Source organism: Microcaecilia unicolor, chromosome 8 (genome assembly GCF_901765095.1).
Source record: "Microcaecilia unicolor chromosome 8, aMicUni1.1, whole genome shotgun sequence".
NCBI lineage: Eukaryota > Metazoa > Chordata > Amphibia > Gymnophiona > Siphonopidae > Microcaecilia > Microcaecilia unicolor.
In genome coordinates, this window is record NC_044038.1 from 3,852,034 (window position 1) to 3,864,528 (window position 12,495).

Sequence of the window (12,495 nt, forward strand, 5' to 3'; positions counted from 1 at the left end):
ATCATTCTCGTTTTCACCATCATCTTTTTCAGCAGTGCTGAAGTCACCAAGGGTTTTTGGATTTCACCATCCAACGTAAATCCCCCCACACCCAGCAACACAGCATAACCAATGATCGTACTGGACAATTTACAATCTTCATTCCCTTGACCCTCATGATGCCTGATTCACACCTACACCTCATTTGACCACAATATAACCTTGTACTTGTTATCAACTGAATTGGCAAACGCCTTTACGGTACTATGTAAGCCACATTGAGGCTGCAAATAGGTGGGAAAATGTGGGGTACAAACAGGGGTGTGCTGGTAAAATTTTAACAATGGGTACTCTGTATCCGGGCATAGCCGGCCCTGAAACTTTTTTTGGGGGGGTGGGGGAATACATGCCTCTCTCTCCCCTCCCTTGTGCGGGCACGCTAGGCATACCTTTGTCGAGCCCCACCAGCCAATAAATGGACTGCCACCATTCTCTGCTGCTTGTTTCTGGCTCTGAGCAGCATGATGGAACCTTCTTGCGCTTGCATGAAAAGTCCCAGCCTGATGCTCAGAGTCAGAAACAAGGAACAGGGAGCAGCAGCAGTCTATTTACTTGGCTGGTGGGGCCAGCATCACTGCCAGCAAAGTAAAAGAGAATTCAGGAGGGGGCCCAAGCCCACATTTTGGGAGTCAGTTGTTAAAGTAGCCATGGGGAGGCCTACTTTAACAACCGGCTCCCAAAATTCTTAAAAACGTAACAAACAGCTCTCGCGAACCCGTGAGAGCCCGCTCCAGCACACCACTGGGTACAAATGTAACAAATAAATAAATAAATATTTTGGCCACCTTAAGATCATCACATACAATCACACCCAAATCCTGCTTTTCTTTCATACACAAAGGTTCTTCACCCCCTAAACTGTACCGTTCCCTCGGGTTGTTGCAGCCCAAATGCATGACCCTGCATTTTTTTAGCATTAAATCTTAGCTGCCAAATTCCAGACCATTCCTCTAGCTTCACTAAATCCTTTCTCGTGTTATCCACACCATGAGGGGTGTCTACCCTATTACAGATTTTGGTATCATCCACAAAGAGGGAAACCTTAACAGACAGCCCTTCAGCAATAATCGCTTACAAAAATGTTAAAAAGAACAGGCCCAAGAACCGAACCTTGCAACACACCACTGGTAACATCCTTTCCCTCAGAATGAGCTCCATTTACCACTATCCTCTGTCTCTTTCCACTCAACCAGTTCCTAACCCAGTCAGTCACTTTATGGCGCAAACCAAGGGAACCAGTTTATTTATTAGTCGTCTATGTGGAAGGCATATGGGCTCATTTTCGAAAGAGAAGGACGTCCCTATTTTGACATAAATCGGAAGATGGACGTCTAAATCGGTATAACTGAAACCCGATTTAGGACATCTCCAACTGCACTCCGTCACAAGGACAGCCAAAGTTCAAGGGGGCGTGTCGGAGGCGTAGCGAAGGCGGGACTTAGGCGTGCCTAACACTTGGACGTCCTTGACCCATAATCGAAAAAAACAAGGACGTCCCTGACGAACACTTGAACATTTTCACCCGGACGTGTTTTTATTATGACTAAGGCACAAAAAGGTGCCGGAAATGACCAGACGACCACTGGAGAGAATCGGGGATCACCTCCCGTTACTCCCCCAGTGGTCACTAACCCCCTCCCACCTTCAAAAAACATATTTAAAAATATGTCATGCCAGCGTCTATGCCAGCCTCAGATGTCATACTCAGGTCTATGACAGCGCATGCAGGTCCCAGGAGCAGTTTTAGTGGGTACTGCAGTGCACTTCAGACAGGCAGACCCAGGCCCATACCCCCCCTACCTATTACGTTTGTGGAGGAAACAGCGAGTTCTCCAAAACCCACCAGAAACCCACTGTACCCACATATAGGTGCCCCCCCTTCACCCGTAAGGGCTATGGTAATGGTGTACAGTTGGGGGTAGTGGGTTTTGGGGGGCTCAGCACACAAGGTAAGGGAGCTATGTACCTGGGAGCAATTTATGAAGTCCACTGCAGTGCCCCCTAGGGTGCCCGGTTGGTGTCCTGGCATGTCGGGGGGGGGGGGACCAGTGCACTACAAATGCTGGCTCCTCCCACGCCCAAATGGCTTGCATTAGGACATTTTTGACATGGACATCTTTGGTTTCGAAAATCGCCAAAAGTCAGAAACGTCCAAATTTAAGGATTTGGAAGTCTCTGACGGTATTTTCGAAACGAAAGATGGACATCCATTGTGTTTCGAAAATACGGGTTTCCTCGCCCTTGGATTTCGCCGTTTTGCAAGGACATCCAAATTGCAACTTGGACGCCCCTTTTGAAAATTCCCCTCTTAGTCTCTCATGAAAGAAGTGATCAGGATTAGTGAACAGGCACTGAGGCTGTAATGAGTGAGAGAAGGGACTCAGAGTGTCAGAGTGAGTGTGATACATACACTCCTAACGAGCAAGACTCCAGGTCTCTGCTCCTTTGCTATGGAAATAACTGTTTTAATCATCTTCTTGGATGGAAAACTTTTTATCTGGACCCCAGACATACACACTGCAATGTCTTTTTAGCTAAGTAGCAGCTAACTTGGACAGAGTTTCCAGGCAGAATTGTGGTATATGAGGGGCCCTGTGTTGGCAATAGTGATACAAACCAGGGAAAAGGCTGGATTAACTGTCTGGGGATAGAAAGAGTTTTAGGACTGACACTGGTGACAAAAGAGAAGCAGGAGCAGAAGCGGGAAAAGGAACCAGGGTCAGGATTAGAGTGAGGGAAAGGGACAGAATTGGATTTCACAATAAGAGAGGAGAGGGTAGTACAAATTAGGGACCAGACAGAAAGCGAAGCAGATTATAACATAATGTAAGAATATAAGCATTGCCATACAGGACTGAAGGTCCATCAAGCCCAGGATCCTGATTCCAACAGTGGCCAATCAAGGTGACAAGTACCTAGCAAGATCCCAGAACAGAAAAACAGATTTTATGCTGCTTATCCTAGAAATAAGCAGTGGGTTTTTCCCAAGTCCATCTTAATAATGGCTTATGGACTTTAAGGAAGTTATCCAAACCTTTTTTAAACCCTGCTAAGCTAACTACTTTCACCACATTCTTTGGCAACAAATTCCAGAGTTTAATTGCACATTGAGTGAAGAAATATTTTCTCCAATTTCTTTTAAATTTACTACTTGTGTGTCCCCTACTCCTAATATTTTTAGAAAGAACAAACAAGTGATTCATGTCTATCAGTTCAACTTCACTCAGTATTTTATAGACCTCTATCATATCTCCCCTCAGCCACCTCTTCTCCAAGCTGAAAAGCCCTAGCCTTTCCTCAAAGGGGAGTCATCCTATCATTTATCATCACCCTTCTCTGTACCTTTTCTAATTCCAATATTATCTCTTTTGAGATGCAGTGACTAGAATCGCACACAGTATTTAAGGTGTGGTCGCACCATGGAGCGACACAAAGGCATAATAATATATAAATTTAGGGATGGAACAAGGTTTGGGATAAAGTGAGGGATGGAGGACAGTCACCATCAAACAGGTTTGGGGTTAAGGATGAAGAAGGAGAATTACAGAAGAGCTTAGCAGTAGAGATAAAGGAATATTGAAGATTAAGGACTGAGGAACCAGGGTTTGGGATAAGGTTAGAGAAAGAAGGAAGTTGTAGATGGAGCAATTTAGAGATAGAGATGGGAGAGCATTTCAGATAAGAATTCAGTAACCCGGCAGGTTTATCTCTCTGGTCGACTTAAAGCCTTAAATACAGCACAGATAGCTGAAGGGCAGATTTTCACCAGAGCCCAATGTGGACATCACACTGATACACCTAATGTATGAATACAGCTGAGAAGCTGATCTTCACCAGAGTTCATGACAACATCACACTGATAGGTGAAGGCGTACCCAATTAGTGATCAAGGTAAGGAAGGATAGGTAAAGGGGTTGAAATTTGGCTAAACGTTGTAGTTAAAGTGAAGGCTGGTACTGAGATTAAATAAGGTGAAGGTTTCATCTACATGGAGGCGTATTTTCAAAGCACTTAGACTTACAAATGGCTAAGGATCAGAATAAGGGAGATTTTGTGTGCATGTTGGGGGGTGGGGATTAATACTCCCGGTCCTAGGGAAGAATACGATTAAGGTTAAGGTTGGGTTAAAGTGCTTCAAACTCTGGAAATGATAGGTTTTGGGGTTTGCTTTGGCAGGAATAGTTGACAGACTGGTTAAGATAAATCTGCTTCAGAACTGGGAAAGAACAAATTTAGAGTTAAGGTCAGGGTTAAGCTTCTTCAGAGCTGGAAAAAGATAAGTCTACAATTAAGGTTTGGGTTTAAGGTGCTTCAGGCCTGGGGAAGGATAAGATTAGAATCAGAATAAGGTGCTTCAGATGTCAGAGTTGAAGATTGGGACAAGATTAGGGATAAGGGCTGGGGTTAAGGCTCTTCAGACACGGGGGGGGGGGGGGGGAGTATAAGATTATGGTTAGGGTTGGAATTCAGACTGGAGAAGGAATACATCAGGGATGAAGATACGGTGCTGGTGCTTCAGACCTGGGGAGGGTTAAGATTAGGGTTAAAGTGCTTTAGTCCTGGGGAGAGATAGGGTTAGGGTTAGTGACAGGGTTGCGGTTAAGGTGCTTCAGACCTGGGGAGGGGTAAGTAAGTTTATCAAATTTATATCCCACATATCAAAGTGGATTATAACTACCACTCATAAAACCATAATTTACAACATTTAAAAAAAAACCATGTAACACCAATAACCCTACATGTGGCTTAATTAAACTCTTCAATAAAATGCCTCTAATAACATTTGAGTGAAGGTGCTTCAGACATGGGCAGGAGTACAATTTGGGTTAAAATGCTTCCGAACTGGGGAGGGAGGGGTAAGATTAGAGTTAGAATTAAAATTAAGGTGCTTCAGACCTGGGGAGAGATAGGGTTAGGGCTAGTTTTGGGATTAAGGTGTTTCAGACCTGGGGAGGGGTAAGATTAGGTTTAAAATGCTTCAGCACCAGGGAGGGGTAAGATTAGGGTTAAGATGCTTTAGACCTGGGTAGAGATAGAGATAGGGTTAGGGACAGGGTTAAAGTGTTTGAGAACTGGGCAGGGGTAGAATTAGGGTGAAGGTGCTTCAGACCAGGGGGGAGAGGTAGGGTTCGGGAACTATTTGGGGATTAAGGTGTTTTTCAGACCTGGAGAGGGGTAATATTAGGTTTAAAATGCTTCAGAACCAGGGAGGGGTAAGATTTGGGTTAAAATGCTTTAGACCTGGGTAGAGATAGGGTTAGGGACAGGGTTAAAGGGTTTGAGAACTGGGCAGGGGTAGAATTAGGGTGAAGGTGCTTCAGACCAGGGGGGACAGATAGGGTTTGGGGACTATTTGGGGATTAAGGTGTTTTTCAGACCTGGTGGTGGGTCTCCTTCTCCACGTTCACTCCGTTGACCTCCACCAGGCGGTCTCCAGCCCGCAGTCCGGCCGCCTCTGCCCGGGATCCGGGCTCCACTTTGCGGATGTACTGCCCGCTTTTGCCCTTCTCTCCGTGCAGGTGGAAGCCGTATCCGCTCTCATCTCTCAGCAGGTGGCAGAGCCGCGGCTTCACCTGCTCCTTGGCCATGGCGCTGCCTCCTGCCGGCTCCGGGGAGCGAGGGTCGGGGGGGGGGGGGGGGGGAGCGAGGGTTGGGGGCGGAGGAAGACAATGGAGAAGGGGGGGATCGAGGGTTGGGGCGGGGGCGGAATAAGACAATGGAGAACAGGGAATCGGAGGCGGGAGAGGGGGCGAGGATCAGGGGTCGGGGGCGGAGGAGGCGAAGGAAAGTAAGACGCGGGGATGGAAGCTCCTGGACTGTCCGGTGTAGGTCACTCAGCGACCCTCCCGAGCCGGTGGCGGTGTCTTCCTTGCCGGTGGGAAGCTGCGAACGAAGTAGCAGCTGGCGAGCGCAATCCGACCGACGGATGCCTCTCCCCCTCCTCTTCCTCCTCCTCCTCCTGAGCTGTGGGCGGAGCCAGACATTCTCCCTCCCCCGACCCTCTTTGCTCGGGTGCAGATGCCGCTCCGCTGTGACAATATTTATTTCCTGATCCCAAAAAGAAAGAAAACAACCAATACGATGATTTTTATTCGTATCATTCTACCTTAATACATTCTTTCACAGATCAGGACATTGTGAGCAAAAGATGACAGCAGTAAAATATCTAAGTGAAAGGTAAAAGCGTTGTAAGGTCTCAAGAGGGGGTGACAAAGAGGTGACAGAAGTTACAGCAGTAGCATTTTATGGCTTATAATAATGTGATTCTACTGCTAGAGAAGCCATAAAATGCTACTTCGTTCTGATAACCCGGCCGTCTCTCTCTGTTTCTTATCTTTCACCCTTACCTTTCCCCTTCAAACTATCATGCATTGAGTCCAATTAAAAGGGTATCTTACTATCTTCTTATTTTAAAGTGGACTAACAGGGCTGGCACACGACTTTAGCCATGGGATTAGGAGAAATAAACCCCCTTTCAGAATTTCAGACACAGGGGCCCGAGCAAACCCCATCCCTATATTTAAACAGGGCTAATCCATGTTACCACTTCAGTTGGTTTGAAATTCCCAGGACACAGTGTTACAAAGTGGCTGTGAACAATACATCCCCCCCCCCCCCCCCGGAAAAATAAAGTTTATAGGAAAGGTGACTGAAGGAAAAAGACACCTCATTACACCCCAAAAATGGGATGGGGAGAATACAGGATAGTGACACTGTGAGGGTGTCACAGAGAGTGCTGAGAGACTGCTTGTGAGGTTACAGGTGGCACTATGAGGAAGACAGAAAGTGTTGAGAGACAGTGTGTGAGATCAGAGGTGACGCTATGAGAGAGTCACAGAGAGTGGTGAGAGGCAGTGTAACATAGTAACATAGTAGATGACGGCAGAAAAAGACCTGCACGGTCCATCCAGTCTGCCCAACAAGACAACTCATGTGTGCTACTTTTGTGTATACCCTACTTTGATTTGTACCTGTGCTCCTTAGGGCACAGACTGTATAAGTCTGCCCAGCACTAGCCCCGCCTCCCAACCACCAGCCCCGCCTCCCAACCACCGGCTCTGGCACAGACTGTATAAGTCTGCCCAGCACTATCCCCGCCTCCCAACCACCAGCCCCGCCTCCCAACCACCGGCTCTGGCACAGACCGTACAAGTCTGCCCAGCACTATCCCTGGCTCCCATCCTCCAGTCCCACCTCCCAACCACCGGCTCTGGCACAGACCGTACAAGTCTGCCCAGCACTATCCCTGCCTCCCAACCACCAGCCCCGCCTCCCAACCACCGGCTCTGGCACAGACCGTATAAGTCTGCCCAGCACTATCCCTGCCTCCCAACCACCAGCCCCGCCTCCCAACCACCGGCTCTGGCACAGACCGTACAAGTCTGCCCAGCACTATCCCTGCCTCCCAACCACCAGCCCCACCTCCCAACCACCGGCTCTGGCACAGACCGTATAAGTCTGCCCAGCACTATCCCTGCCTCCCAACCACCAGCCCCGCCTCCCAACCACCGGCTCTGGCACAGACCGTATAAGTCTGCCCAGCACTATCCCCGCCTCCCAACCTCCAGTCCCGCCTCCCACCACTGGCTCTGGCACAGACCGTATAAGTCTGCCCAGCACTATCCCTGCCTCCCAACCTCCAGCCCCGCCTCCCACTACCGGCTCTGCTATCCAATCTCGGTTAAGCTCCTGAGGATCCTTTTCTTCTGAAAGTGCACAGGATTAGAGAGGTGTTACTGTGAGGGTATCATAGGGCGTGTTGAGAGACAGCATGGGTGTCACAGGGAACGCTGAGAGACAGCATGGGGGGGGGGGATAGGTGGCCCCATAGGAACATAAGAATAGCCATACTGGGTCAGACTAATGGTCCATCTAGCCCAGTATCCTGCTTCAACACGGTGGCCAATCCAGGTCACAAGTACCTGTCAGAAACTCACATAGTATAGCAACATTCCAAGTAGAATCTCAAATAAGAGCAACATTCCAGAATCCCAAACAATAACAAGATTCCGAACTCCAAAGAGTAGCAACATTCCATGCTACCAATCCCAGGGCAAGCAATGACTTCCCCCATGTCCATCTCAATAACAGACTATGGACTTTTCCTCCAGGAACTTGTCCAAACCCTTTATTTAAACCCAGATACACTAACTGCTTTTATCACATCCTCTTGCAACAAGTTCCAGAGCTTAACTATTGGTTGACTGGAAAAAAAATATTTCCTCTTATTTGTTTTAAAAGTATTACCATATAACTTCATTATGAGAGAGCCAGAGAGAATGTTGAGAGACTGCATGTGGGATTGGAGTCAATTGACAGTCTGACCTTGGTTTGCACTGGACACCAGGAGACACCAGGAGTCTCTCCACACTCATTTATCTTGTTGGGCAGACTGGATGGACCATGCAGGTCTTTTTCTGCCGTCATCTACTATGTGTGAATGAACAGAAATTGATTCACAGAGAAAGGGTGAGGTGTGAACACTACATTCTAGAAATGCAGGACCAGTGCATAAGGTTTGTCTCTCCCCTTCCCTGGGAGTTTTGGTACTGGTTGAATTAATTCTACATGAATAAATAAATATTTATAGGCCATGATGAAAACGCTTTTGACCTTCATCCCCAGTGGGGATAGCTGGCAGGACATTAACCCTATATGCAGAGCTGCCAAGTTACTCATTCCAGGAGGGAGACTTTTTGGTAGGTCCTGGTTTTAAATTTGCATCCCCCAGCAGTGTAATATTTGTAGTCCTGTCCTTCCAACTATCGCCCCATCTCCCTCCTCCCTTTCCTATCCAAGATACTTGAACGTGTTGTTCACCGTCGTTGCCTTGACTTTCTTTCATCTCAAGCTTTTCTTGATCCACTTCAATCTGACTTTCGCCCCCTTCATTCAACCGAAACAGCGCTTGCTAAATTCTCCAATGACCTGTTCCTGGCCAGATCCAAAGGTCTCTATTCTATCCTCATCCTTCTCGATCTAGCTGCTGCTTTTGACACTGTTGATCACAGCCTACTCCTTGATACGCTGTCCTCACTTGGATTTCAGGGCTCTGTTCTTTCCTGGTTTTCTTCTTATCTCTCCCATGTATACTCTGGTGGATCCTCCTCTACTTCTATCCCACTGTCAGTTGGTGTACTTCGGGGATCTGTCCTGGGACCTCTTTTTTTCTCCATCTATACTTCTTCCCTTGGTACTCTGATCTCATCCCATGGTTTTCAGTATCATCTTTAAGCTGATGACTCCCAGATCTACCTCTCCACACCAGAAATCTCAGCAGGAATCCAGGCCAAAGTATCAGCCTGCCTGTCTGACATTGCTGCCTGGATGTCTCAGCATCATCTGAAACCAAACATGACCAAGACTGAACTTCTTATCTTTCCCCCTAAACTAACTTCTCCTCCTCCCCCATTCTCTATTTCTGTGGATAACACTCTCATCCTTCCTGTCTCATCAGCTAACCTTGGGGTCATCTTCGACTCCTCCCTCTCCTTCTCTGCACATATTCAACAGACTGCTAAAACCTGTCATTTCTTTCTCTATAATATCACCAAAATTCGCCCTTACCTTTCTGAGCACACTACCAGAACCCTCATCCACACTCTTATCACCTCTCGCTTAGACTATTGCAATTTGCTTCTCACAGGTCTCCCACTTAGCCATCTCTCTCCTCTTCAATCTGTTCACAATTCTGCTGCATGACTAATATTCCGCCAGGGTCGTTATGTTCATATTAGCCCTCTCCTTAAGTCACTTCACTGGCTTCCTATCCGTTTCCGCATACAGTTCAAACTCCTCTTATTGACCTATAAGTGCATTCACTCTGCAGCTCCTCAGTACCTCTCCACTCTCATCTCTCCCTACATTCCTCCCCGGGAACTCCGTTCACTGGGAAAATCTCTCTTATCTGCACCCTTCTCCTCCACTGCTAACTCCAGACTCTGTTCCTTTTATCTTGCTGCACCATATGCCTGGAATAGACTTCCTGAGCTGGTACGTCAAGCTCCATCTCTGGCCGTCTTCAAATCTAAGCTAAAAGTCCACCTTTTTGATGCTGCTTTTAACTCCTAACCCTTATTCACTTGTTCAGAACCCTTATTTTATCATCCTCACTTTAATATTATTCCCTTATCTCTTCTTTGTCCTGTTTATCTGTCCTAATTAGATTGTAAACTCTGTTGAGCAGGGACTGTCTCTTCATGTTCAAGTGTACAGCGCTGCGTCCATCTAGTAGCGCTGTAGAAATGATAAGTAGTAGTAGTCTATGATTCTATCCAAGGCAGTTTGATAACAGGAGATGGTATGATGTCACAAGCCTGCAGTCAGTCTCCGCCTACTCCACCTAGGGAGGTTGTAATTCTCCCCATGCAGCTGCCACCATGTTGGTACACCCAAAACAATGTAATTGATAGGGTAACAAACTCCGCCTACTGGTTTCAGACCATATAATAGTTTATCATTTATTTCAATTTGCTAGACCGTACTAGCGGCTAAAGCAGTACAGAGCAGTGTACAGGCTAAAAAAATTGAAACAGGAAAGGAACTCCAATTAAAAATAGTAAAGGAATTATATTCACGCCATATAGTTCAGACAAACAAGCAAGGAGAACAGTAAAGGAAGGTCTCTAGCTGGTTAATGGGCCAGATAAGTTTACGCCATCTCATGTGATCAAACTTCCTTGATTCTAGCCATTGAAATCAGGTCCCATAATGCACCAGATGAGGTTGGCAGAAATCCATAAGTGGATAAAAAGTCTCCCTCCTGGAATGGGTAACTTGGCAGCTCCGCATATGGTACAAGTTCTCAGTTTCAGCGAAGGACCAAGAAAGGGCTGTCTACCTCAGCTCCTAACTCAGACCTTCCAGTCAGTTTTACAATTCCACCTCTGGTTTTCCTCCTTTCCCTGACATTCCAGAGAAAGGGTTTTCACCTGGCTTTACTGCTTTATTTCTTAATTCACCCTCCTAATTTCTTTCTTTGTCTCTTTCTGCTTGATCAGATCCTGTGTACTTTCTTAACTCTATTCTTTTTTTTTTACTTTATTATTTCAGCCAGCTCCTTGGAGAACCCATATCAATTTCCTTTTCCTCTTGTTTGTCTTCATTTACTTTCTTTACATAACATTCTCTTGCCATTAGAGCTCTTTTAATTTGTTTCCAACCCAGTGGAAGTTGAATTATACAAAAGAGGTGGCTGAGCAAAGCTGAGCAGGCCTGGGGGCGTGTTTTAAAATCTCTCTTTCAAAGATCCGGACCCCTTCCCAGCTCTGTTTATGTTTCATACTGTAGTATTTTAACTCCCACTTACAATATATGGTGGCAGGATTGCACCAATTATCTGAAGTTCAGAGATCACTTTTTAGGTCCAAAATGCTAAGACCTCTCTCTTCAGCTTTAATTCTGCAATCGGTGTTTTTATTATATCACAGAACTCTTTCAACTCCTTGTAAACTCTAGACAGCAGGCTTATCTTCCTCTAGTTTGTGCTGGAACTGTAACTCTTCTATTGATACTTTATTACAGGTTATACGAATGTGACTTCACTATCACCTTTTGGAAGAAGACATGGTCTTTCATGAAAAATAGTTTTGCTCTGCAAATTGAATTATCACCATCCATAGCCCTTTTCAAATTGTGTCCCATTCATATTTTGCATCCTGATTCTCAGAAAAAAAAAATTGATATTCTCCTTACCATAGCCCCAAAAGATATTCTCTCCAATTAGCACATGTTAAATGCCACACAGTCCACTTTATACCTCTGTATGGTACTTAACACACTAATTTGTTAATGTGCACTAAACTCGTTAGTGCACCTTGGTAAAAGGGAACTGGGACTTGATCTACCGCCTTTCTGAGGTTTTTGCAAATACATTCAAAGCAGTTTATATATATTCAGGTACTTATTTTGTACCAGGGGCAATGGAGGGTTAAGTGACTTGCCCAGGGTCACAAGGCGCTGCAGTGGGAATCAAAGTCCACTGCACTAACCACTAGGCTACTCCTCCACTCATTCCACCAATAAGAGCCAACCTCATCAGTGATGTCACAATGGCTTGATTGCCCGATACTTGGCTCACTTCTGATATTGTGATGTCATAAGGGGAAGGGAAATGGGACTTGATATACTGCCTTTCTGAGGTTTTTACAACTACATTCAAAGCGGTTTACATATATTCAGGTACTTATTTTGTACCAGGGGCAATGGAGGATTAAGTGACTTGCCCAGAGTCACAAGGAGCTGCAGTGGGAATCGAACTCAGTTCCCCAGGATCAAAATCCACTGCACTAACCACTAGGCTACTCCTCCACTCCTTGGGATTCCAGAATATTGCTTATTCTTTGGAGTTGTACATGGAATGTTGCTACTCTTTGAGACTGTGAATGGAATCTTGTTAATGGGACTTGATATACTGCCTTTCTGTGGTAACTACATTCAAAGTGGTTTACATAGTAT

At 46.0% G+C, this 12,495-nt stretch overlaps 1 protein-coding gene across 1 annotated transcript in view; it reads right to left on the reverse strand.

Moving 5' to 3' along the window:
- Positions 1–5,959, reverse strand: part of SLC9A3R2 (SLC9A3 regulator 2) — a 118,675-nt gene extending 112,716 nt beyond the window's left edge. Inside the window, exon 1 of the mRNA XM_030211350.1 lies at positions 5,418–5,959. Coding sequence (XP_030067210.1) covers positions 5,418–5,627 — 210 coding nt within the window. The 5' untranslated portion in view covers positions 5,628–5,959. The remainder of the gene's footprint in view (positions 1–5,417) is intronic.
- Between the last annotated feature and the right edge of the window lie 6,536 nt (positions 5,960–12,495).